This window comes from Hetaerina americana, unplaced genomic scaffold, assembly GCF_022747635.1.
Source record: "Hetaerina americana unplaced genomic scaffold, ioHetAmer1.1.p SCAF_2, whole genome shotgun sequence".
Classification (NCBI taxonomy): Eukaryota; Metazoa; Arthropoda; class Insecta; order Odonata; family Calopterygidae; genus Hetaerina; species Hetaerina americana.
This window is the reverse complement of record NW_027286763.1, coordinates 84504644-84531853: the sequence shown is the minus strand read 5'-3', so window position 1 is coordinate 84531853 and position 27210 is coordinate 84504644. Positions and strand designations below refer to the sequence as shown.

General features: G+C 35.8%; 4 protein-coding genes across 6 annotated transcripts; 2 read left to right on the top strand and 2 right to left on the bottom strand.

Annotated features, from left to right (window-relative positions):
- LOC139688244 (translocator protein-like) lies at positions 1 to 6157 on the top strand. Of its 3 annotated transcripts, none has more exons than XM_071585702.1 (6): positions 1 to 207; positions 384 to 513; positions 599 to 705; positions 3733 to 3853; positions 4097 to 4191; positions 5620 to 6157. In XM_071585702.1, exons 3-6 carry the CDS (start codon positions 604 to 606, stop codon positions 5812 to 5814), a joined length of 513 nt encoding a protein of 170 aa, XP_071441803.1. In that variant the 5' UTR covers positions 1 to 207; positions 384 to 513; positions 599 to 603; the 3' UTR covers positions 5815 to 6157. The 3 variants fall into 3 exon arrangements, with proteins under 3 accessions (XP_071441803.1, XP_071441801.1, XP_071441802.1); XM_071585700.1 differs by having other exon boundaries at positions 306 to 513; XM_071585701.1 differs by lacking the exon at positions 1 to 207 and having other exon boundaries at positions 214 to 513.
- Positions 6158 to 7930: 1773 nt separating this feature from the next.
- bic (bicaudal) lies at positions 7931 to 9577 on the bottom strand. The gene is made up of 2 exons (XM_071585699.1): positions 8898 to 9577; positions 7931 to 8821 (listed from the first exon to the last, which is right to left on the bottom strand). Exon 1 carries the CDS (start codon positions 9437 to 9439, stop codon positions 8906 to 8908), a length of 534 nt encoding a protein of 177 aa, XP_071441800.1. The 5' UTR covers positions 9440 to 9577; the 3' UTR covers positions 7931 to 8821; positions 8898 to 8905.
- Positions 9578 to 9689: 112 nt separating this feature from the next.
- On the top strand, positions 9690 to 13760 carry LOC139688246 (DNA polymerase delta subunit 4-like). Its single transcript, XM_071585703.1, has 3 exons — positions 9690 to 9958; positions 12419 to 12611; positions 13576 to 13760. The coding sequence occupies exons 1-3, from the start codon at positions 9868 to 9870 to the stop codon at positions 13604 to 13606; spliced, it is 315 nt and encodes a 104-aa protein (XP_071441804.1). The 5' UTR covers positions 9690 to 9867; the 3' UTR covers positions 13607 to 13760.
- Positions 13761 to 17618: 3858 nt separating this feature from the next.
- Positions 17619 to 27180, bottom strand: Sec20 (vesicle transport protein Sec20). The gene is made up of 5 exons (XM_071585698.1): positions 26946 to 27180; positions 26627 to 26811; positions 21586 to 21690; positions 21353 to 21474; positions 17619 to 17811 (listed from the first exon to the last, which is right to left on the bottom strand). The coding sequence occupies exons 1-5, from the start codon at positions 27018 to 27020 to the stop codon at positions 17624 to 17626; spliced, it is 675 nt and encodes a 224-aa protein (XP_071441799.1). The 5' UTR covers positions 27021 to 27180; the 3' UTR covers positions 17619 to 17623.
- Between the last annotated feature and the right edge of the window lie 30 nt (positions 27181 to 27210).

Here is a 27210-nt window from a genome sequence, read left to right as displayed (position 1 = left end):
TCCATGCGTGCATAAAATAATACCAGGAAACTTGAAATTAGAAAAATAATGTTGGCGTGACTGTAATAGGCGTTGGCCCGTTCAAGGTCGAAAGCCTCTCACAGTAATCAGGAAATTCCCCGAAATTGAATGCATATTTGGCATACACGTCATAAATTTAAAACTAAGGCATTGTGTGCTTCGTGGTGGCGTATCTGATAAACAAAGGTTGTAACCCTTGTTACATATAGGTGTAACTTAAATTCTAATAAAAAGGCGTAGTGAGATTAGCCTGATTTGTGTAATTATTCCGTTTATCTGTCTAGCTCGGTTTGGCGACCCCGTCAAAAATTGTGGATATCAGTGGAAGCCCTCTTTTAACTGCAGATGTTTCGGAATTCCAGACCTTTGTAATCACCGGTAGTTGAACTTACAAAAATCTTTGGGGTGATAACGGCTATTGGCATTAAATCGTGAGGAAATCGCGGTAACATATCTAGTCATAGACAAATTTGTGCCTCACAGAACGTAAAGGTGCGTAAGTGACGGGATAAACATATGATGGGGTATAATTTTAATAATGCAGCAAAATTATATGTACACAATCTGGTATTTTCAGTCAACATGTCTGTGAACTGGGAAGCTGTTGGAGCAACTTTTCTCCCACATGTTGGAGGATACCTAAATGGATTAATTGTTCGACCTCAATTACATAAGTGGTACAAGGTGCGATTTCTTTATAACCATTAATAATAACATTTAGCCAAACAGTGGAGTATAATTACGTCTGGTTCCAAATTCTGTGCAGGTTCTGATGAAATCCCAAATTATCTTGTTAGTCTGTCTTACAATTTTATCAAATCCCCATTATTCATAAATAAAAGTTCACTGCTGCAAGAGATTTTCGCTGATCCTTGAAGGTATCCAAGGTTTTTTGCCTGTATAAGAAAGGAGGCTGTTCATCAATTCAGCCCTTAAAGAGAACCTATTTACAATTTAGAAAAAAAATTAATGAGTATATTATAAGCTACTTTGAGACAAATTAGCGCGTGTCAGATTTTTAGAACGACGAAACATAACTCGAAGGGGTGTTTTCCAAGTAACTGATAAAATTCTTCTTGGTCTGAATGATAAAAATGAAGTTTTTGGATTGTTGTGTTTTCTCGAGAGCTTCGACAATGTCAACCATAAGGTCCATCTGAAGAAGCTCTTACCGTTGTCAGAAGAGACAAACCACTCTCTCACTTAGAATCTTATCTCATAAATAGAAGCGAACTTATTTCTAATGGTGACACCACAATCCCCCCAAATCATGATTCAAGGCTCAGTCCTTGGCTCAATTTCTTTCCAATGTGTATCAATGACTTTCCTAACCATGTTCCTCTCTTCACTGATATTACTTCAGTTTCATTTGTGGATAATACAAATTTCATCATGCTTATCTCATTATGTTTCATTGAAATTTTACGTTCACCTAGTTTCCTAGCAGTTATCTTAACCATCTGAAAAAAATTGCCTGAGACACAATATTATTAAATTGCACCTGGTCTAGTTTTCCAATAAAACCTTATAGCAATTAATACTGACACGGAAAACATATCCTAAGTATCTGCACCTCTTACCATTGTTATGTCTCCTGGAAAATTCATACTAACTCTTTCCATATCACATCAATCCGATTTACTGTTGGGGTCAAGAAGTTCTATGATCTCTCTGCAATGGTAAATATGATGTCCATCGACTGTATAGCATTGAACTTCAAGGTTCTTGACCACAGGTCTATAATATTTGTGAAATTCAAGAGAGCATCCCAAGGTTATTAATTGTAATCATCTAATCTTGTGTCGACCATTTTTCATGAATCTTAGCATACTACCAGTTTCATGCTTATTTTTACATACCTATTATATATTCCAACTTCCTTTTTGTCGTCTCATTTTCAAGAATTTGTGTAAAACTCACACCCTAGAATGGCACTAGTTTAGAAGGTGACCCTTATGTATCTTTAGTTCTAACCCGGAAAACTGTTCGTGGTCTGAAATATATGCGTTCCCTGTTATAATATCTTCCATGTAAATATAAAAATCTTTCCAAGGAGCTTAAAGCCTTCACAAAAACCTCTTTAAGTCAAATGTGAAAGCCTCTTCACAATCCAAATGTTTTCACTCAATTCAGGAATGTCTGTCAATTCCAAATCATTTCTGTAATATCAATATCTACAATACCCAATAGTATTATTTTGCAAATTCACTTTTATATCAATATTTGATGTGCCTTATGTCTCTATATTCCTATGGTCTTTGGGCAAATAAAATATTATTGGCAAAACGAAATGCTACCTTGAACCTTACCATAAGTCTCAATGATAACAACTGGAGACCAGAAAAAATTGTCAACATAAATCTGTGGGGTGAAAGCAGTTTTTCATCTTTGGAACAATGATAAAATTTTTCAGCAATGAAATGTTCTTCTGGTAATGGAAGTGCTAGATTCTATTAGTCTTGTGAATATACCAATGATTAACTAATCAATAAGGTATACTGCATGACCAGTTTCCCGTGTTTTGGGTTATGATTTGTTTCTTCAAAAAATACCATCGATGCAATTTGGGTAAGAGCTCCCTCAGTCTACAAGAATGGACTGAAACATAAAGCCATTAATTAGCAGTCAAAGAGGATAATCAATTCATTTTCATTGTATCGTCACTGGACTGAAATTATATACGAAACTTTAGTAGGTTTGGAATATCACAAGAATGGTATCAGATTCCTTTTAAGTCTCTTGATGGCTTCTTCATGAAAGTCTGGGTAATTATGGTGAAGATGTAACTGATAGTACACCCTAAAAATTCAGATTTCAATGTCTGTTAAGTTGACTAATTGTGACAAATCACCTTGCTCAATCAAACAATATGAAAGTGCCGATCTGAATGCATTTCTTCCAATACATACAGCTGCTTGAATTGAAGCTTATCGCACGTCCAAAGAGCTATGAAATCAACTGATTATTTGGTAAAAACTTACCTATGCAGTGAATGTGAAAATATATCAATAGTAATTTTGCTGTTTTGATGGTATTCATTTGTAGAGTTTATGTGGGCAACTGTGATGATATATATGCCATTATTCTGCTATTCCTCAAATATTATTTGGACATAATAATAATAAAGCCGCAGTCCAGGTTGGTACTGATCTGATCTACTTGAATGGAAAATCAGTGGAAGAGTAGAATTGAAAGCAGTATCAAGCATGTTGGAATGGCATGAAAAAAATTAATAGTATCTAAATAGAGACAACTTGGGAGTTCATTCAACTGATAGACTGGCCCCCTGAAAAGTATTGTTTTGTAAAACTCAAATTCATACTGCGCAATGCAGGTAAGTAAACAGTGCTGCACCAGTGATCATCATTTTCAGACTGTATATGTAATTTTAAGGGCTGACATATGGTATTTAGAAACAGGTCCTGGCATCTTCCAAAATGACGTGAAATGGGGTCACAATGAAAGGAAGAACCAATTAAAAAATACTAATTTTTTGTTGAACATTTTTTAAAACAAGAATGCTAAAAAACAAGGAAGTTAATCATAGCAAGTTCGAATCACCTCTGTAATGTACGCTTTTCTGATTTAGGGTCTTAATCGAAGCCCATTCAAAACTTTTACAGAGTTCCCTGAAAGTATGTAGTCTTTGGATGAACATTGTTAACTCTCGCTCCAGAGAATATCAATAAAAAATCACTGGTTCCATTCTAGGATCTGAAAAAGCCTTCCTGGTGTCCCCCAAATGCTGCTTTTCCTGTTGCTTGGACAACTTTATACACTGGGATGGGCTATGCATCCTACCTTGTGTGGAGAGATGGAGAAGGATTTGATGGTAAATTACCATGCACTCTGAGAAAAGGGTGTTCCTGACATCCTGAACTGTGTGACCTACAGTGTTAGTCTCGGAGAGTAAATTACTTTTGTGATTACATTAAAGAAATTGGTTTGATGTTTGTAAGGCATGCTATGCTTTTTCCTGTAATCATGGGAGGAAGTATGGAAACTCTGATCTTATCATTAAGAGTTAAATGTTAATGCACTTCATAAATGTGCATATTTTTTTTTACTACTCCAGGAGATGCACGGTTACCTCTCGCATTGTATGCTAGCCAGCTGGCTTTGAATTGGACCTGGAGTCCAATTTTCTTTCACTTCCATAGCTTCAAGTGGGTAAGTATTTCATTTTGTTGATCCAGGCAATGATTAATCTACAGGTATATTCCCTTTTAAAAGCATCTTATGTTTATGTTAAGCATTTATGCATCTACATTGGGATGATATTAAACAAAACTGGTGGAATTCAGTAAGTAATAAATAGCCCTGAAAGGATTGAATGAAATCATTCTCAAATACATAATTTTTCCAAAAATTAGGTCACAGGTAAACATTTGTTCTTAAATGTTTTTACCATTACTTAAAGGAAGTGGTGTCACTTTTTGAATCACTCAGATTTTAAAATATTCTAATATTACTAGGGATTCATGTACATCTGGTCCTAATTTTATGGATATGGACATTAGCATTTAGCCAATTCAAAGAGGTGTATTTCAAGAGTTCCAAACCTGTACACAGCCAAGGTATCTTGTACTCACAAGAATAAGAACCATCTAGAGTAAAGAAATATTGACACCCAGTAGACTTTGGTGAGATCACACTTCATTTCACCAATATCCTATTTTAATAGCAAATGTTTCCCTTATTGGTTCATCTCACTGAATTGGGGGAGGTCTTAACTTATTCAGTTTTGCTTAGCACCATCTACAACCCAAAATATGAAGGTCACCATTATAATATAAATAAGTTTACCTCTTGAGCCACTTCTGCTGCTTAGGAAGGGCGAATTGTGCATGTTTTAAGCAGACAATCCTTTGTAATGCAGCAGATGCGATTTTAGTAAAATTACAGTGGAAATTACTTGACTAAAAAACAGATACAGAAGTAGTAAATTCAGAAATAGAAAATTCTTGCTACTTGAGTTTAAACTGTTTATTATTGTTACATGAAGCAGTGATTATCACATTTTTGCCCTAAAAATTAGGTCGTGGCTGGATTTTCTTATTCTTGATAGTGTCCAGATAGCAAGTTCTCACAAGATGCCCTTCAAGAGTTTACCATTAGCACTCCAGTGAACATCTTGCTACCCCCCCCCCCCCCCCAATCAGGAAATAAGAGTTGGTTATGAGCAGAAGTTTAATAATGAATGGTTCAAATGCTAAAGATGAGGAATGGACTGGTATTTAAGTGTTTCTGAAGAGCTGGGTAATATCTCCCATGATACGAAAGTAGTGTGAATGACTACCACCTTAATTGCTGAGACTTTCACGGAGAAAGTTTTAAATCCCGACGAATGAGAACTTTTTCATTCTGCACTGCGAAATAGTTAAAAATAAGATTTATTGCTATTGGGACAACAAATTGGGTAACCTCGTCATGTACACAAATAAAATGTTTCTCTGATATACTTGTAACAGAGTAAAAACTAATTGTTTTTAGTAAATTGAAGTCTACAGATAGAACATTAAAGCATGATATCCTAGCAATTTTTCAATTTCTGTTGATTAGAACCACAAAGTTCACTCTTTAAACTATTTATTTCAGAGTACGGTGAACATCACGATCCTGTGGGGTAATGTTGCAGCCTGCATGTATTTTTTCTGGAAAATAAGCAAACCTGCAGGGTTACTAATGGTACCATACCTGGGATGGCTATCCCTAGCAGCTGCTCTTAACTATCGAATATGGGTAGATAACCCACCAAAAGAGAATCCTGAAATTTCCACTAAGGAAAAGTAAAGCACTGACATCATGTTATGTTTCAATCATTTGTAAGGGACCACATTCATGAATTTTGAAGTACATAAGATTTTTCTCTGCAGTTAAGTAGAGCTTATGCTGAATCATTGTTAAGGGACCATTAAAGCACCATTCCTTTATGGCAGCTTTTAGTGGTTGGTAAACCCACTCTCATGTTACTCAACCACTTGTTTAGCCACAATGCCTCCTTTGATTACTAGTACACTTTTAATCATGCCTGTCAAAATATATATTTTCATAAAAGATTGTATGGTCAAAGGAAGTTGTAAGACCACATTTTATAGGACAATAATTGTCAATAAAGTAGAATATGAATATTTTAGACTGGAACCTTCTTTCATTCTACATACTTGGGTATACAATGGTATTGACACCAAGGTGCTGTTTCATATAGCTTAGTCCACAGGCGAATTACATTTTCAGAATATTAAACAATTTTTGCCAAAATGACTTGATTGAAATAAGTCCAAAAATTATTTCTGCGGCTAACTGAATGTGATACATACTTGGCATCATTTATTGAACCACAAGAGGTGTTCAGTTTCAGGTGAACAATAATTATAAGTTCAAAAATCTACAATCACAACTTGTAAAATTAAGATAAATCTTTCAAGCTGGAAACTTTGGTATCTTTTTATAATCAGACACAAAATACAGAGTGCTACAATATTACTTCATTTTCTCAAACAAAACGCATTTAAAAAAAGGAAATTATGTAGCTGCATCCTGTATTGTAAGCCTCCATGTTGATCTCGCATTGAAATCAAATAAATTTATAATGCCAGTGACATCATGGCCTTTACTTCTGGGAAAACTACCAGCTTGTTTCAATAATCACAAGATCAAAGACTTACTACTGAAGTTTTTTTAGGATGTCTATTAGAAGGTTTACACTTAATTCTCTTTTTTTCGTGCATTGCCCATGAACATTAAGGTGCTATTAGAATTGAGAAAGAAGATATTAACTATCCACGCTCAAATTTTCAAATAAAAGAAGAGTAATCAAACTGGCTTTATATGAGCCTGATGTTCGCCTAATGAAGCCCAATAAAATGACATTTACACATCAAGGTGGGGATGGGTTGTTTTTCCTTGTGCCACAATCATTCCCTAGTCTTACACATCCTATTGAATAAAAGATGACTACTCATGAAATAAATAGTAAAAATAGGCCATCCAGGGGAAACCTCGAAATATCTTAATCATCCAGGTCTGCCTTTCACCAATGGGAAACCAATACAGATCCAGTAAAAAGCATATGTTCATGCCACAAATAGCTATAGCAGTAAACAAAGATGTGATTTCCTCAGTTTCAGGGTTCTGATACAAGCTACAGGAGTGCTGATAAAACCACCAATATACATCCAAATCAAAAATCCTAAAATGTAATGGAAAAGAAACGCCCAAGAAGGAACATCTATCTTATAGGATTGCAATTTAATCAACCTGTGAGACAAATTAAAACAGAACGGACGTAGATGGCAGTTAATAAAACTAACCCCTAAAAAGGGCACCAGGCTAGTTTTCAATGACTATTTCACTTTGGAAAAAATTGTGATCACCTAACTGCAGCTTAGTTTCACAAGAAAATGTAAGGTTGGCATGCCAGACTATGCAACCACACCAGCAAAGAGGTAATATTTGTGTAACTGTTGTTTTCCTGTACACAAGGTAGTAACAAATTTTCAAATTGGCCAAAGAAAAATAAATATTAGGTCATGTGACTTAATGGCTATTATGAGCATTAGAGGAAAAGTCTCCAATTCAACAGCCATGACTATATTACTTAACTGGTTAAGGCAGCATAGTTTAAGATTTAAAAACTACAAGTCACAGCTGAATAAAAATGATGGTATTGAATCCAGAGAAGTAGCTATTACACATTGCAGGCAGTAATCAGAAACCCCAATATATTGCCAATGAATAAAAATCTGTCAAAATTACAGGTTTGCAAAGGATGTAATCGTTAAAGGTAATCACTGGAATTTCAACAACCATGGTTCTACTTCTCTTACCCAAGAATTACCATGGCCAAGGTTGATGATATGGATGTCACAAGGCAGGTAGTTGAGATGGGACAGGAAACATCGCCAAATATGAGAGCTTAAATGTTTTTATCAACTGTTATGATTACATACAGCAAGCCTGTATTCACCGACTGTAAGCACATCTTGCGAAATAACGGACAAATAATTCACAGTGGAGAGTACACAATAAAAGTAACACAAGTTATTTTTATTTTAAAATTTATGATACTTAAGATTCAGCTGAGAAAACAAGAAATCACATGCTCAAGTAGATCTAGGAACAAAGTTAAATAAATTCACAATTTTGAAACATTTGATTTGCTATTACGATTCGCAACAGGCTAAAACGAGGACAAAACTTCTTGCACTTTCACACTCGATGATAATCCGTCTTTTTTCAAATAACAGATGATAACAACATTCGGCTTACTTGAAAAAACAATCCTGCAATTTCTCACCTAGCATTTACGATGGCAGATAAATCATAAGAAGCCTAATAGCCTTCCTGCACTAACCCACTTAACCTTATGTATATCTTCATAATTCAAGAATCGCATGAAATAATCCAAAATGCTTTCACAAAGAGATTGTACATTTTTTAATAGATCACTAAACTCATACAAACTCTATGATTCCCTAAGTCCATGATGATGAAACATCAAATTATACTCTCACAATAAAATGCATCACGCTACATAACACTCTCCAACCAAAATCCTGATGGCAACTTAGATCAAATGTGATAGGATAAATTACTTAGATATATGATAATATGTTGATATTACTACTCCTCTTTGTTAACCTTCACGGCACACCACTGTCATTACATCCACCGATGAACTGCTAGGTAAGAAATCAAAAGCCTCGATACAAAATCCATATCTAATACCAAACATCAAACACAAAAGAAAACACGAACTTAGAGTGGCCTATGAAGAGCAGCGTCTTCAATTTCAGCGCTGAAATAAAAATAAAATTTATAAAAATAAACAGAAGTTACACTTGTTAACCAAATATATATGCAATTTATCTCACCAATATTATTAGGCCTTTCCAACAGAATTTTCTTTGCCATCTCCCCCACTTGCTTCGTTTCCTTCCTTCTCCTTGGTGCTGCTTACTGGCAATTCCTCCTTACTGGCGTCATCAAAGTTGCCCATTAGTTCCGGCACTTCATCATCATCAATGTTTGCTTTTCCACCTGCAGTGCTACTTGTGACACTAGAGGCCAATCGCTTTAAGTGAGCCAAACCACCTGGACCTAACTGGCTTAAAATTCCAGGTAACATTTCAGTTACCTTCTTGTTCTCCGCATGACCAGTTATAGCGAATGTATTTGCCGCCAGAGATGCTTGTGCCTTCGGATTGTTGAAATGAATCACTGATCCATCTTCCTTTATCATATTAACTTCCTCAATTCCAGGAATGGTATTTACGGAAAGTTTTTTAAGTGCACTCTGAAGTTTCTTATCATCCGTAGCTGCAGTAACATGGACTACCTTCTTCTTTCTCCTTGGTGTTCCTTTCCCTCCAATGCGAACTTGTGACTGTAACTTCCTAAGTTTCTCTTGATTCATTGTTGTTTTCTTTTCTAAATGCACTAAAGACACTTATTATAATCTTTAAACGTATAAATGGTTATTCCGCTTATCACCTTTCCGTGTTGCCTTAACTTGCCTGCTTAGAACACGTGCAGTGACACCAATTTGGCAAGCTCGAGAAATGGCTGCTTTTCGTGATTTCGATTACAAAGCAACTATCGATTTAATATAGATCGATTTGAATCGATTGTCGAATGAAATCACGATTCCAATTGCATTGCGATGCGCACCGTTGTCAATAATTTATATTGCTGCAAGTATGTTATAATCTACCTTCATGACAAGTCATGAAACAGCTTCACTTTAAAATTTGTAGTTCTTTCCGGAGATGAGGAAGTAATCCAGAATTTCTTTTTCATCCTTTGCTAAACTGGAATTCATCTTATGCTCATTCCCCCTGGAAAATGTCATCAAATAATAGGCATTCACAGATAACAGGAGTGTATCGGCAAGAGAAATGGATACCGGGGAAGATCGCCAAAACCTCTGTTTACGGTACATGTCCGGTTACAATTCTTTTATAATTTTACAAATTTTGATGCATTAAACGACACGTGATAGCTATTTGTTTATAAATGAGCAGTGTACCTGCTTTGAAAAATATTTACTTTTCCTTTGATTGTTCGGTGTGTATTGAAGTATCTCTAATACCGTGATAAATATCCACGTGTACGATTTACATTGCGACGTAGTCCACCTTAATCAACGCAGTAAACCCCTGTTTATTTTTGTTAGCAGCTGATTCAAATAGTGTCGTGGGGGTAATTGACGAAAAGATGTGTTTGGAAGAGTGCCCAAATATAAAATATTCACCAAGCCAATAGTAATTTAAGTATACCAGATATCCTGAAAAATTCATCGGAGCCCATTCAGTGGGTACACAGCCTGTGTTTTTAAGACGGAGGCGTACAAACTGAATCGTTTGAATGAACATGGATTAGCTGCTAACACAAATAAACGGGGGTTTACTGCGTTGATGAAGGTGGACTACGTTGCAATGCAAATCGTACACGTGAATATTTATCACTGGCTTAATGTCCTTACCTCATACATTTTAAAAGGGAAATTTAAATTCGCTTTAATCAATGGAGGCTGTCGACTCTATCCTTAAATAACATGAAAATAGCACCTCATCTCAAAAATCAATCGCATGATTTTCGCTGACAATGCCATCAATTTCCAATTTTATGTTACAATCGGTTGTCGCTGATAGTAGATGTAATAGAGTTTATCATTAAATTGGAATCAGCAAAGTAAAACTATTTCTTGATTCATTTGAGAAAACTGTACAAACAGCAAATTAAACTCAGAGTTGACGCTTCACCGACTCCAGGTGATGTCTGTTGTCTGGGAGGAACGTCCCTCAGATTGAACAATCTCTCTCAATAATTGTGACTGGCCAGATTTTAACCTTCTGGGGCTCTAATTCGATCCTCAACTGTGGCATCATCTCGCCCTGAAGACAAAGTCTGGTATCGAAACATAAGCCAGAATGGAGTTGAACGAGGTGAAAGACCCAATAGGAGATTTCTAGTCAATAAGCTGAGAAACCAGCATACTTTAATCAATACCCTGTATATTTTGAAATAACCTTGTAGCTAATATCGAAATTCACCTGTGATCTCCCCAGCTGAAACTTCACACCACCATGAAATAAAAGAGTTTTGACCCTTGGTGGCCATTATTTCCATGGGTGTTTAGACTGTTAACACATTTATCAGGATTGCTTGAAGAAGTTGCCATGTGTATGCCTAAGTGCACATTTGCAAAGTGAAGTTATAAATTTTTTGGCTTATATGATGATAATATACAATTAATAATCATGTGCCTTGCTTGGTAAATTTAACACCGAACAGTGAATGAATCCACTGATTTCTACCCAATTTGTATTGGTGTATGATAGGGAAAATCAAATGAAGGGAGGTTTGCCCCACCTTCTCCCCAAACCATCAAAGCCCGACCGCATGTTTATCACCAAAAGCCACTGACTTTCAGGATCAATTTTGGCAGGAGGGCCAAAAGTATTATCATAATAAATACCTCTCTCTTTTCCTGCCAATTCCCATTAATATTTAGTACAATACATCGCATTTTTAATTTGTTCTGTTCAGAAAAATTTATGATGACAAAGTATTTGTTGCAATTCTAAGGAGCCTCTTTTTTAAACATCGTCATCAGCAGTTAAATGAATGGGTCATAGCTATCAGTAAGTATGTTTAACAGGGTATAGTTCTAGCATACTGTAAATGATACCATGGAATTAAGCTTCCTTATTTCTCAATTTTTGCAGTTCTTTTCCTTACAACTCTCCATATCTCTGGTTAGAGTGAATAATAGATTGTTGGCCTTCATGGCATATGAGTCTTTGCAGATAGTGCAGGCCTTTCATGTCAGGGTCCTGGGCTAGAATCCAAGATGGATTTGTCAGTTTTTAGAATTCCTCCTTGGGTCACATATTAATAACACTTAAAGTTCTGCACTCCAGTCATAGGATGTTAAAACATGGTCTCTTTCAATGTACAATATTGAAAATGCTTGGTTTTCTCTAACATATTCCTTCAACTACGCTAGTTTCCAACTACCCCTTAGTTGAAAATAATCTCAACTATGGTTGTATCCCCTCAAAAATACTACAACTGAATATTTAACAAATGTAGTTGTGATCTCTGTTCAAGTCAGTGTCCTATGGGAGAAATTTTGTTCGCAGAAAATTTGCATTAGAAATTCTGTCACATTGATAGAAATGAGCTCTTACGGCTAGTAATATTGAATGAATGTGAAACTCCAATGGCCGTTAACAGTTAACTGTTTTTAACTAAAACAGTTAAAACTGTTTACGGCTATTGGAGTTTCACATTCATTCAAGAAATTCTGTCAATTGATATTTAAATTGGTTGTTCAGTCACGGAGGAATTTATCATAAATCCAAAGCGTTTGCTACCTTTGTTTTTACAGATAAGCCATCAGATCAGCTGACTCCTGATTTGGCTCTGCTTAGGCAGTTTGACCTAAGTTGGGAATATGGCCCATGTATCAATTCCACTCGTCTAGAGCGCTGGGATCGAGCCAATAAACTGGGACTTAATCCTCCAAAAACTATAAGAGAAATCATTTTAAAACATCTCGGGGACAGTAATTACACAGAATGGTGAGTGGTTAAACAGTTTTTCTCAGAATTTTTAGCTGGATAAAATTAAATTTTAATTCTTTACGCCATTTTCAACTGCCCAGCATTAACTAGCTGGTTCTACACCAGTGATGCAATGTCTATTTCATGGTAATATGCACTGAGTGACTGAAAAAATTGAAAATGTCATCTCCTAAAATGTAAAAGCTACCCATATTTTTATATGTGCCAATGCACCATGCCCTTCAGTATATGAATTAACCCATTAAAGAGCATCCTGTAAACCATCTAGCTAAATCCCAAGACCCCAGCATGCAGCTAGCTGACAAAACTTTGGATTATTGTTGTAGTATGACTATTATTTCCTCCCTCCCGTCCATAGCCACACCAATCCAATTGAGGGACCTGGAATCAGCTGGCATTATGTTATTTAAATCCTCCCAGACTAAACCATTCCCATTAGCCGACAACTCTCCTATTCCCTCAGCAACCAGTCATCCACAACACATGACCCTTGGTTCATCCTAACTCCTTCGCACAATATCCACTCTCTTCTTCCTGTCAGTTAATCATACTCTGATGAAGGTGACTGGGACCTATTAAATGAGTGTATTTTGTTTGTAATTTGTTTCCTGAAGTGTTTCTATATTGGTGAGCATTTTACAATATTTATTTATTTAGTGTGGTAACTAATGACCTGAAATCCTGTCGTAAGAGACCATAATATGATAGAATTATGGCAGAAAAAGGCTTTCTTAATTTATCAGGCTCCTCAAAATGTGCTGAGAAAATAATATATTTGTGTTGCTGGTTACAGTATAAAATGGATGTTTACCTTCCACATGGTCCCAGTAACAGTACCACAAATTCACTATTGATATACAAAGATATATCAATGGTTGGTTATGTTTAAAAAAATCTGAATTTCTTCAATGTTTTTAGTTCTATTTTCTCCTTTTACTTATATTTTTCCTCCTTTTTCCAGTGTATGGAGTAAGTATGCTGGCCTTAAGTAAGTAATTTACATTGATTTTCCAGTACAATTAAGAGTAGACTTTTGCATGTGGTGGAAGCAAGGTATATAGGTATTTTTTTTCCTTATGATGTACGACTATTTTGTGGAAATGACTGTGATACTTTTTACCAAAAGTAAATTATTTGAAAAATGGACAAATCATGTAATAATGTAAATAAATTAATATTTATTAAGTGCTTTTGTTTATATTAAATCATTGTATCCTAAGGGTTCTCAATGGAATAATGTTGTGAGTTCTCATTCAGTAGAAGTTTGATTTAAAAGAACAAAGGCCAATTGATATTTTACCTCTATGGATGGATATCAGGGAACACTGCACCACAAAAAAGATAAGTTCCCAATATCAATTATATGTTGAAGGAACAGAAAATTTGGAATCCCACAAATAATATCAGGAATCTACTTTGCTAGGGCGTTAGGCACCATATTTGTAGAAATAGTTCTCATTAAGCCCATGGTGAAGTCTAAACTTATGAGCATGAATGCTGCAATAGCTTGATGAGTCACAATTGATACATGTTCATGACCACTAATATTGAAGTGACTTAAATTCAGCAATGAATAGTAAAAATGTCTTTAATTTAATTATCTCTTCTTGTCTAAAGAATCTAAGGATGAGTAGAAGATTAAAGTCAATGTATTAACGCATAGTCCTCATGTCTTTTTCTTTTGTGTCAAGAAGAGGTTGATATTATAGTATGAAAGGAAACATTCTGAATCAATTGTAACACTATAATGCTAGTAAGTGCCAATTCCATAGAACAGTATGTGCCTAAAATTTCAGTGTATATGGCTTCTTAGGCAGGTTTCTCTCACTATTTCAAACAAAAACTGTATGTGTCTTGGAACATAAATGTTTCAAACCAACTTGTTAGTGAAATTAAACACAACAACTAGATGTGGCATTCTTGTCTCTGTGGAGACAAGAATGGGCAATTGCAAGATATTGCAGTCATGTTCACATAAAAAGTAATGCACACATGCTTGTAGAGCGCTAAAAAAAATGACCTTCAGAAGTGCGCCATGTGGCACATGGAAGTAACATTCCCCCTCAAAGCACGTGCACGTTTGAGGTCCTTGCGTTCATTCAGTGTATTTCAAGAAGCAGAAGTATGGAGATGTGTTCTAGGCCAATGTCAACGCGAGTTAAACAGCGTGCTGAATATATTCAACAGATTCAGGTGAGATGTAGTAAAAGTTCATCATTATGATAAAAACAATATTTGCACTTTTCCATGGATTTATTTGTAATGTACAACGTGTTTCAGTTCATCGAACCATCTTCTGGAACAAGACAAGATTCAACATGTGATATATCATATTTATATCTGTTTGAGGAAGGTGGGGGGGGGAGATGGAAAGAGTGAGGAGTAAGGTAGGCGGGGAAATATGGAAAACCCAAAGGAGCAGGGAAACTAAAGAAATGGAGAGGTAAAATAAGGGGTGGGATAAGCACTTGTGGTCAGGGTGGGATAAGCACTTGTGGCATAAGCATTTGAGAGGACGGTAGCAGGTAGCTGGTGGTAGGAAGGAGGGAAGAATAAAGAAAGGTTAAGCAAGGAGGAGGCATCAAAGGTATAGAGGCTGGTTGAGGGATAAGGTATAAGTGATTCTAAGAAGGAAATTATCAAGGAAGGGTTGTTCGACACATGCTGAGATTAGAGGGTAGGGGGTGGTTGAATGGGAAAATATATGAAGGGTGGCGTCAATAGGAGAGAGGGAGTTTCACTTTTTGCTGTGGGAAAGGGATTCTGAGGAGAGGAGAGTGGTTTACACAAATATTGTCATTTGAAAGAACATTTAAAATTAATTTTACATTGTCAAGTTGCTCTAAAATATCAAGTCTTTTGCCCTTGTTTTCGTAGCGTAGAATTTCTGTATTAAATTTGCTGTTATTGAATTTTTAACTACTGAAAAAGTGACTCCTACTGAGATTTATCATCCTTTTAAAGGCTGTCAATGGTGATAATGCTGTTGATAGGTCTACTGTAAATCGATGGGTAGTAAAATTTCATCGTTGTGAGCCTGGAAAAGCCATAATTGTTGAAACATCCTGCGGACATCCGATCACTGCCACAGACGATAAACATCGCAAACTCGTCGAAGATTGATTCAAAATGAGTGGCAAAGCACTCGAAAGCATATTGCCAACCATGTTGGAATATCCGAGGCAGAAATTTGTCGTGTTAAAGGCAGCGTGCCGCCAATAATCTTGCGACATGGCGATGCTCACTCGCACACCTCGCGGACAACTGGAGAGACTCTGCGAAACCTGAAATTTGAACTGATTCCACACCCTCCTTATTCCCCCAATCTTGTGCCTTGCAATTTCAGCTCAACAGATACCTCAGGGGTAATCATTACACCTCGGACAATGAGGTGAAGGCAGCTGTCAAGTCCTGGATTCGAGAAAAGTCGGAAGAGTTTTTCAGGGACAGAATGAAAAACCTTGTTACACGTTGGGAGAAGTGTGTTAGCCTTAACAGTGGCTATTAAGTTGAAAAGTTTATGTTGAAAAATAAATACATAAATTAGAAACTTAAGAATTGTACTTTAATGTACTTTTTGCTCAATCTTGATATTCATTTTTGTTTGTGCTCTACAAGCATGTGTGCATTACTTTTCAGCCTACCCTCTGTTATCTGGAGCCCATGCTGATATTTATTTTGTATTGATCAGGTTTTCAGTTACAAGTTTATTTATAAGTTTTAGGAATGCCATCATAAATATTATAAACTTTTAACTTTTTCCAACGATGTTATTTTGACAAGTAACAAATAGTACACCATTTACTACCATCAGCAGAATATTCATGTGCAGATTACATTTACTTAAAAGCTTACTTATAGCTGGATGATTGAGATAATTTAAAGGAACTGATCTACCTTGGGTTGACAATTGTCCCCCATATGCATGTCATCACTATAGAAAAAGCTTTTGTTAGCCTAATATGGGCAATTTTGTCAATATGGTCCATATTTTTCAGCCTTTTCAATATGGTAATATAACTAATATAATAAAATATAAATTTCCCAAAAATTATCAACATGTGAACAGTTGACATATTTACTGCTAAAATGCTCCCTTATACTCTCTGTGGTGATGTTTCATTTGATTTTTGAGTCAGTATGCATCATATTCATTTACAATCAAGCCTCCAAGCAATATGATGCAGGTACACAAAATGTTTTCGCTTTAATTCGTGAATACCCAGCCTAACATGAGGGTGCCTTCCAGCTTTTTAGGAATATAATTTTACTCCTTGGAATTTATTCAATACCACTAGTTTACAGAAATAAATGAAGTCTTCGATACATGGTTTGCAGAAAAAGTATCGGGAAGAGTTAGATGTAGTCCAGCCGGGGTGTATGGTGGTTGGGGAATTGTCGTGATGCCATTACAGAAGGTCTTCGCAAGCAGACACTCAACTCTACTCTTGGTTGTCCGTCAAGACCTTCAGGAGGAGTTTAGTGCAGATCTTTCGTAACACCAAATTTTCAGTGACAATTGTTTGCACTGTCATCTTATACCAATATGATCTGCCATCAGGCACACACTTAACTTACAGTCTCAATTCAGCACTTCATGGACACGTCAGGAAAAAATTGTTACTGATATTTTTTATACAAACCTTGCATATCCATGATAATGATTACTTTGATTTTAATGGAACCAATTTCATATTTATTTTTAAATTTTCATATTGTTTTTCAATTTTTTTCCAAAAATGAATTTATTGAACATAAATTCTGAGAACAAAATTTCATGTCCACATTTTGGCCAAGAATAATTTTTGGAAGGGTAACTGTACATTATGGTGTTTATCAAAAGTATTAATTTAATGCTTCATAGTTTACTAGCCATTATATTTCAAATTCAGTGCATAATTCAAACTTGCATACCATTCGTTAATAACATATAATTAATTAACCAGATATTTAATTTAATTCCAAAACACTTGGCAGAATAACATAATGCATAAAAAATAAATATTGCACTAAAATATCCTCTTTTTTATTATATATATTACACAGGCTAAAAAAAATGCGAATGCAAAAAGTACCAATACTTTATCAGTACACTCTCTTCTCCCATATTTTGTTAAGAGTTTTCTTGACTGTCCGAGTAAACTTCCCATGTTACTGAATTCATCTCTGGTTGTAAGAACAGTAGTGGAAGAATTTGCTGTAAATTAAGGCAAGTGAATTAAAAATTTAAAAATATCATGATTGACGATACACATGTAAAAGACTAATTTAAAACCTGACAAAGTCATAGTTAAATAGAATCAATGCATATTACAGTTCTTCATTCAATGAATCTAATGGGCATGTTGAGCTTAATTTAGTTCTAAAATTCCTATATCACTAATAAAATCTATTTTATCGTCTTAGTATGCTACATCTAGATCAGAAATTTCTTCACAGTTTGCATAGTTCCCCAAAATATCATACTAAAATTTCAAATCAGGTAATACCATAGAGTAATGAGGAAATATAACAGATATCATACCTCACTACAGGATTATCACTGCCAGTAAAATAAAAAATTGACTTTCCTTGTCTCAATCACCAAACAACTATAAACAAAAGAGCCCACAGAAATCCCAAAGAAATATGGATAATAATCCAGCAAAATCACTGAAAAATATCATTCATAATAATGAAAAAATAATGAATTAATCGGGGAACATTACAACTGACTTTTTTCATAACTGGCTTTCAAAAGAGGGCAAAAACACCTACTTCCCCCACACCCTCCCTTGACCTAACAGATATGTAAAGGGTTTTGTATTCATGTCTATGAACCGTTAAAACCCACCCACTTTCCTACCCTATTTGGAGGAATGCTCCTCACAGGGGGCCTCATCCTTTCTACCCTTCCCTCCAACTATCATTGCTCACTCCCCCCCCCCCCACCCCTCCGACTTTCTCACCTCCCAGCCCCTACCTGAGTGTAGTATATATAGATGGATGTCTGTAAGAGTTTACACCAGAAGATGACATTGAACATCGAATCCCGGGTCGTATCGTAATAAAATTTCAGTGGAATCACAAAGTTACTATTTTTTCATTTCAAATGAGAAATCACTATGGAAATACTAGAAAATGAAAACATTTTTTTCTTAAAAACATCAAATAAGGACCTTAATGCTCTTGTGTCCTATACCATATGTCATTCGATTAACTTGGTGGCTGCCAGGTGCAATTGTTAAAAATTTGTAATCTAATTTCTGTAGCAAAAATTTGCTGAGATCATAAGGAAAGAGATGAGACCAACTTTTTTTGGCTTAAAGCCAGGGTTTAAATTTCACCACTATTAATTATTTCTATAAATTTAATTAATATAAGATGATCCTAGAGAATGATTGCTTAGGCTTAAGGCACCAGTAAACAATGCAACCAATGATGGTAATGTAGGGCAATACAACTAATGCCTGCAATACTAATGTACACAGAAATTAGCATCATATGTCTTTGGAATTTTCCCAAATGTAATGAGGTAATGTGTTTAATGTGAAAAAATTGATGAGGCAAGTGGTTACAGAGTGAATCTTTTTCTACAGAAGTACTTTCATTGATTAACCACATAGTTTTCCTTCTAAGCTGTATACTCAAGTGTTCATTTTTTTCCCGCATGGTGAGCCTAAAAAATTATTGTTTCACCCAAGTAAAACATATAATAGAAAATAAAGAAATTATTCTGATTAACATGTTTATAATAGATTGTGGATTGGATGCAATAGCAATGACATGAACAAAAAACGAGCTTGAAAGAAGTTTGCCGGTTTGGTCATGTTGAGAATATGGATAATTAAATTGATATATTAGAGAAGAGTTAATGGTTTGCAAGGAAAGGATAGACCGAGAAAGTCAAAGTTAAATGTGGTCAAAGGTAGTGCTCAGGAGTAGCAGAGTATGTATGAAAATTTGCACAAACGTGCCCATGGTGGAGGAAGAATAGAAGGTTTGGGAAGTTAGAAAGAAATGATGTCAACGAAAATAAAATTACATTACCTACAATTAGGCTGTTTTTTACTATGCCAACACCAAACGGAAGTGGTGTGAAACGTATGCATGCCTATAACTTTTTACACTGTATGTGATACATAACCCACAAGGAACTGAGTGAAGAACAATGCATCTAAGTTTTACTTTCATAGAGATAAAAGAAATCAACAATAAAGATGAGTTGAAATGGGTTAGCTGGAGGGCTGACAGGATGAGGGATGAAAGTTGAACTAAACGAAGAAAGTAGATGCAACATGTGATTGCCCAAATAATGAAATTAGTTATATACTAATCCTTGCTCAAAATATTATAAAATCATTATTAAGAGTAGTAGGTATTCAATGGATTCACTACCAAGCACTGATACAGTTATAAGCCCCACCTAACAAAACAAAATATAAACTACCATATTTGACAGCATATAAGATGCACCCTCATTTCAGTTAGGCACACAGAAGAAAAATAAGTTTTAACGGTCTGTGCGAAAGTGCAACAACCCACCACACTTAATTTTTTGGGTAATTTAAAAAAAATTAAAATAATTCCATTCAGTGAGAAGAGAAAACACTTTTGCTATAATCAGTTATGATAAATACAATCAAATTTGTCCTATATCTCACTCACACCTATTTCGACATTGCGGAAGTGAGAAACATGATATTCATGTCACATAATAGCGATGAGCTAAATAATAACAATCCAAACTACAACATTATACAATTGAATAATAAATATTATATATTAGAAAATATAATGGAATCAAAATAGGTAGTACCTACCATTTGGGGTAAAAATAACATTACAGTATTGAACGTTAGCCCATGGAGTTTGAACCTTCACATCTAAGACAAGTGAGATTTTTTTCACCATAACTTGGGAAAAAAAGTGCCAACCATATACCATCAAATATGGTACATGGCACAACCATACTTCTTCATTTCTAGGGCCTTCCAACTCCCTTTAACTTGAAATCCCAAAATACCTTCCTCCTCATCTATTCTTCATCACTGTTCAAGGTAAATTTTTATCCACTATGATTTATGCTGTGCTATGAATATATCAAAACCATTCAATCACAAAATTGTTCCCTGATACATGCTAACTAACTTTGGCACATGGATCCATTGATGCCAATTCATGCTATGCCATGTATTCTTGCTGCGCTACAATCAGTTAATATATTGTACTATGAAAATATAAAAACCATCCAATCACTAAATTGTTTCCTGTTACATGCTAACTGTCTATGGTATATGGATCCATTGATTATCATTTGATTAATGTGACATGCTCATGGTTGAATGCTCTCCTATTTAATTTTGGAAATGATAATGATTAAGGAAATAGCTGAACTCTGCTAAAATGAGAGTTTCAAGAGAAATAACATTATTAATTAAAATTATAAGACCATATGTAGAGATGTTAAGAAAAGATCAGTAAAAACGTTTTTTGAAACCAAGTTTTTTATGACTCGGAAACTAGTTTGTTGAGGCAAAGGTATAGGGTTGAGTCTTTTAGGATATGACTGTGGAGAGGAAATGTACAAATTTAAATGGACAGAAAGGAAAGCAAATTAAGAGCTAAGTATTGTGATTTACCTTGACTGAAAAGCTGTGATTGATTGACTACCTGAATTAATTAAATATGGTCATTAAATGTTTTTCATTCAAAACATTATAAATTTAATGCACAAAAAAATATTAAGTAGTACTCACTCAAATTTTCCAAAGTATGTGCACTACGTTGCGTAGTTTCCGCCAGCTGACGACTGATAGAGAGCAAGTGCTCAGTTACATCTGATGAAAATTTCACATACTGTTCTTTGTCTTTCACGCGCCTGTGGGAAGTTAATAATTATAAAGTATTACAGCTAACTTGTTAGTAGCGTATCACATCTCTCTCTCACCATCAGCTCAATCAACTGAACTCATTGATTATAAACACTTACTTTTTTAACGTTGAACCTTGAGTTCCTTCAAAAAGTAACTCTTTGTTCTTTTTCTCTATTTCCAGTTGGCAGGCAACATTGGCCTTTCTAAAATCTTTTAAGGTGCTAGAAACAAAAAGAAATAAAATTCTAGACAGAGTGGAGACATGGTTATTCAGTGGGTAGAGCACTGAGCTTCTCACCAGAGGGCCTGGGCTCAATTCCAAGCGATGCCTCTGGGCACCCACAGCTTCATTCAAGCTGCGTCATTTTTCGGGAAACAGATCTCTCTGGAAAACCAGAGCCACCACAGGGAAAGGCACTCACCCTATACACTGATGTGTGAATTTCACATGCCATTGGGTAAAGTAGTATTTAGGGGAGGCAAACCACAGCTGAGGTCATTTGCGCAATAGCATTAGCCTACTCTTTACGAAAGGCGCCAAGGGGTCCGCAGCTTAATCCCATCCGACGGACGGCGTACTCACTCAAAGTGCCCTCCACAAAACACCCCAAGTAGGGATCGAGATACCTCTGAAAAATATCCAACACCACCAGGATTTGAACCCAGGCCCTCTGGGTGGGAAGCCAGTACGTTAGCCCCCGCACCATCTCGATCTCTATTATCATCAATCAAGCAAACCTTCAGGTTGAATAGTGTGGTAATTAGGTAAAGTAGGCTATAATTTAAAATCATGTTAACCCAAAAATCCAATTCCTTTACCTTAGCACCTCTAATTATTATAATTATAAGTATTCCATTAGTTATGGAAGGTTTTGGAGGCACACAGTCTATAAAATTGTGCAACCATACATTTACTTGCATCTTCCAAATAAAAGACAACCTAACATCACACACAAAAATAAGTCCCCCTTCCAATCTGCATACTTTCCCCTGCATTCAATACAACTAACATCCCTATCCTATTTCTTCCCCTTTCTTGTTTGCCTAACATTTTAAACTTAGTAGTGACTTGAAAGTGCAACTGGTTCCGATCTCAAAAAGTGTGTTACCACCCCCTCAATCGCCACAGTGCTACCTCGTATTTCTGATGTGAAATGTGATAAAAGTGGTGTACAAGAACTTTCTGCAAAGATGGAAGATAGATTTGCCACAGTGAGCCACAAACTTATATGCCATAATCACCAATCAGAAGAACACCTACTAAAGAATGCTCTCTTTCGGGGATTCCTTATCCTTCTCATCTCCATGCGTGGAAGTTTACACCCAATACAATAGTTAATAATTTAGTAAACTAAATGAAAGACAATATCCTGGAGATTGAAACCTCCACTGACTTAGAGATTGAACAACTTAAGGTAACGCTTCGAAATCATACATCATGTCAGGTATCCACACGCCCAGATTTTCACGAAACCCTCAGTAACCCCTCTTTTTAGCCAAAAGATGTGTTTGTGGGCAATTTTTCTTTTTTGAAGCCACGCCTGCATCCAATACCGGAAGGATAACCTGTTAATCGAAGTTCTTGCACATAAACATTCAGTGCATATGCAATAAATAACTGGATCTCCAGGTTCTAGTAAACGAGTACAAACCCCATTTGATTTCAGTCATTGATTAAATGCAAGTGAACTTGAGACACTCTTCATGTGCCTGGGTATGTTATCACTAATACTTTTTGTCGATCAGTACACAAAAATTGTGGTATTTTGATTCTACTTTCAGAATGTTTTTGCCATATTCCAATAGGTTTCTCAGATGAATTTCTCAATGAGAAGCAATCATTCGAATCCTGCATTGCCTGCTTCCAAATGGATACTACTGTTTTTTATGTACTGTCTATTTATTGTTGGCCAAAGAGTTCCTTTTGCGCTTTCCTGATCAAACTAACAAAACTCTAGGAAATAATTTCACAGGTTCTATGACCCTTGCATTATAATTACAGGTGACTTAAATTGTAAGTTAATGGACGATTTTAAGCCAAAAGGAATTCATGGATTTACTAATATCATTTAACATCTATGCTACCAACAGTGAACCTACTAGAGTGAGCGCTAATTCTCAAACCGTTTTAGATGATGTATTAACTAATATTGACCATGAACTTGTGCAAACAAATACCATTAATGCCCACCGATCACATCACTACCTACTTCTTTCCGTCCACATCCAATGAAAGTAAAAATACTAAAAAGGGATACTACTATATACAAAAAATACCACAAAAATGCTCTGATCAGAATGCAATTACCTTTTGTGACTTATTAAATTCCCATATGTGGTCCGATTTGTTTTCCTTGAACTGCTTTAACAAAAGCTTTGAATATTTCTATTCCACCTATCTACAACCCTTTGAAATCTGTTTTCCCTTTGTCCCGAAACATATGAAAAACAAAAGCTCATCTGTTTAACACAAAGCCAGTGGGTGCCTAATGAAATTTACTGGCTTTCAAAAAAACGAAAGATGCAGCTATGTATTACAAAAGCAAATTAAATCCAGCTGACTGTCAGGAATATTCAGTACTCAAGAAAAGTTGTCACCAAATCTTATTGTGCACTAAAAAATCTTTCAACAACCATTGACTTACCAATGCAGACAATAAATCTAAAGAGACCTGGAAAACTATCCGGGGGTTTACACCTCAGTCCACATTAAACTGACCAACAACCGACAATATCTTCATTTCAATAGCTGCAACCCATCACATACAAAACAATCCATCCCTTTCTCACTCTCAGTTCATGGCTTCCATCTCTGCAACAACACCCTCTCCCAACAGATATACACGGACCAGCTACATGACTCTCTCAGAAAATGTGGGTACCCAGAAAAACTACAAAACAGTAAAATTCTCAAACTGTCAACCCTACACTCCTCTCCCCAAACCAAACCGCCCAAAATGCCCTATTCTAATCACCACTTTCTTCCCCGGAACCCACAAAATTAAACACACAATCCGTGAACTCTTCCCAATTATTAATAACAGTCAGCCCATGTCACTTTAATTCCCACATTGTCCCTCCGTTTTGCTTAAATGCCTGTCGAACTTGTGAGACATCTTCAAGCCGACAAAACCACCTGCGAGCACCCCTGTCTCTTCCCCGCCCCTATACACGATGCAACAATGCTGCAAATGCTGCCATCCTCCAAGACCCTCCACCTCCCTTACCACCAACTCCCAACCCGATGCCACCTGCACCTCAAAAATCATTATATATATTTATTTATTTATTGTATTATTTCTAAAATTGTGAAGTTTATATCTGACGTGTCCTATATTTGCGTGTGTATGAATATGCAACAAATCTCCAGACAAATAAATGCATTATTATTATTTTCCCCAGTCTACTACTACTGTCTTCAACATCCCATTATCAATCAAAATGCTTGGCATTCATCTTTCTGCATCCGCCTCCTTTGGATTTCTCTCAACAATCCTCTCTCTTTCCTCACCATGCCTAGCACTTAATTAATTTTCTTTCAGTCGACTTCACCTTTTATAGCCTTCTATACACCTATATTTCAAAAGCCTCATCTATGTCTATCATCCTCCTTCAGTGACCATGTTTCCGCTCTCTACAAAACCATGCTCCATATCAAAGTATTGACAAGCCTTTTCTTAATGTCTTTAATCAATGCCCCTGTTAATATGAGTAATTATATCCTCCTCGTGAAAGCTTCTATGCCTAATTTGCTCTCCATCCTATGCCCTGACTTTGACCATTTTGGTCCAAAACACTTGCAAGAGAGGCGAACTGTTCCATCTGATCTAATAATTGAACTCCTATTTTAATATATTCTATTGTTTCAGGCTTCACTTCGTGGAAGTAATTGATATCCATTATTGAAATAGAAAGAAAGACTCGTACTTTTCCACAGATTTACTACCACTCGTACTCTCCACACGTCTCCACTCCACTCCACGTACCACCTCTCTCCACTCGTACTTTTCCACAAATCTGTGGAAAAGTACGAGACTTTCTTTCTATTTCAATAATGGATATCCTATTTTAATATTTGAGTAAGCCTGCCTTATTTCTCGAAAACTGCATAACCTTTGTCTTGTTTACATTTATTCTTTACCTATACCTACACTGACTTTCCAATGCACTTAGTATTGTTTGCAAACCCTTCGCTGACTGGCAAACTAAAGCTTGGTCATCAGCAAACTTGACTCAATAAATGAATTCACCACCGATTTTCATTCCTACCTTCAGTTCTTTCCATTCTTCTCTTACCAATTTTTCCACACATATATATATATATATATATATATATATATATATATATATATATATATATAGAAAAGCACAGGTGATAATGGACAACCCTGCCTTTCTTCCCAACACAGCCCATCCCGACTCAACGTTCCCCATTCGCACCTTAGCAGTTTGAGTCATTCAAAAGTTGCTCATTAGCCTCATATACCTCCAATCTACTCCTATTTTACGTAATACATTCAGTAACTCCACTCAATTTACTCAATAAAATGCATTTGCAAAATCCACAAAACGGGCTAATGCATCCTGATTGTATTCTCCAAGCTTCTAAACTACTTGTACATAAATCTCTATTAGTTACCTCATTACCGCTATGGCATCCCTTGGGCCTCTCCCCTTTCAATAAAATGTGGCTATGATGAGCTGATTGGATAAATTATATTCAGAGAAATCTCCCTTCACCTACTCTGTGCAGTCAGTGGACTAAATTTTTTATGTGAAGGAATTTTTCAGGAATGAAGGGACCACGATGGGATCGCAGTAAATATTTACTAATGGATTCAACAATATGCAACCACTTGTTCCTGGATGTGATACAAAATTCACACAATGCAAACCAACAAAGGCAAGTAGGCACACTACACCAAAGCTGGGAACTTTTTAAGGAAACAAATCAATATGAAGAAGGGTAACCGAGTTCAACTAAGAATTGTATCATGGTTCTTTTAATGAGGAATTAGATAGTTCATTATATCCGCTCCGAAGTAATTGATAATAACAATAGCGCCATTCTAAAACAATTATCATTTCAAAAATGCTAAGAAATTCTCAAATAATAGAAACCTTAAATTATAGACATTTTTTAGCAAATCAATTCACCTTGTTAGTTGTTGACGATGGCTGTTGACTTGTTTCAAGAGCTCAAATTTATCTGATTCTTTGTCTTTTTCTTTAGCAATAAGTTCCAACTTCTCCAACTCTTCCCTGAGAGATGTTAACTTCGACCTTACTTCTCCATTTAACTCATTCAATATTGCAGCAGGTCCATGGCAAACTTTAATATCCTACGTAAATGAAATGTACAGTTACCATCAAGAACTCTTTCATAAGAGGACTCGGTTTCAGATTCCATACATTTATGCAGCTTCAAAATGAAGTTTACCACTTGGATTTATTCCAAACTTTTAATAAATATTACCTGAATGAGGGCTTTAATTTGGAGATTTAAAGAGACAATTTCTTGCCTAATACCATCTTCATGAGAATATGACATTTTAAAGAATTTTGCCGCCGGACCTTTCCTCGACTTTTAATAAATGAGCATAACGACCAATATTTGGAGTTTATACTGAAGACAACATTGCTAGTAATTTGTTTTCTGCAGATCAAACGTCACATGATGAAAACATCCTTCCACAAGACAGTCAAACGTCATACAATATGTGGAATTGTGTATTACGCGG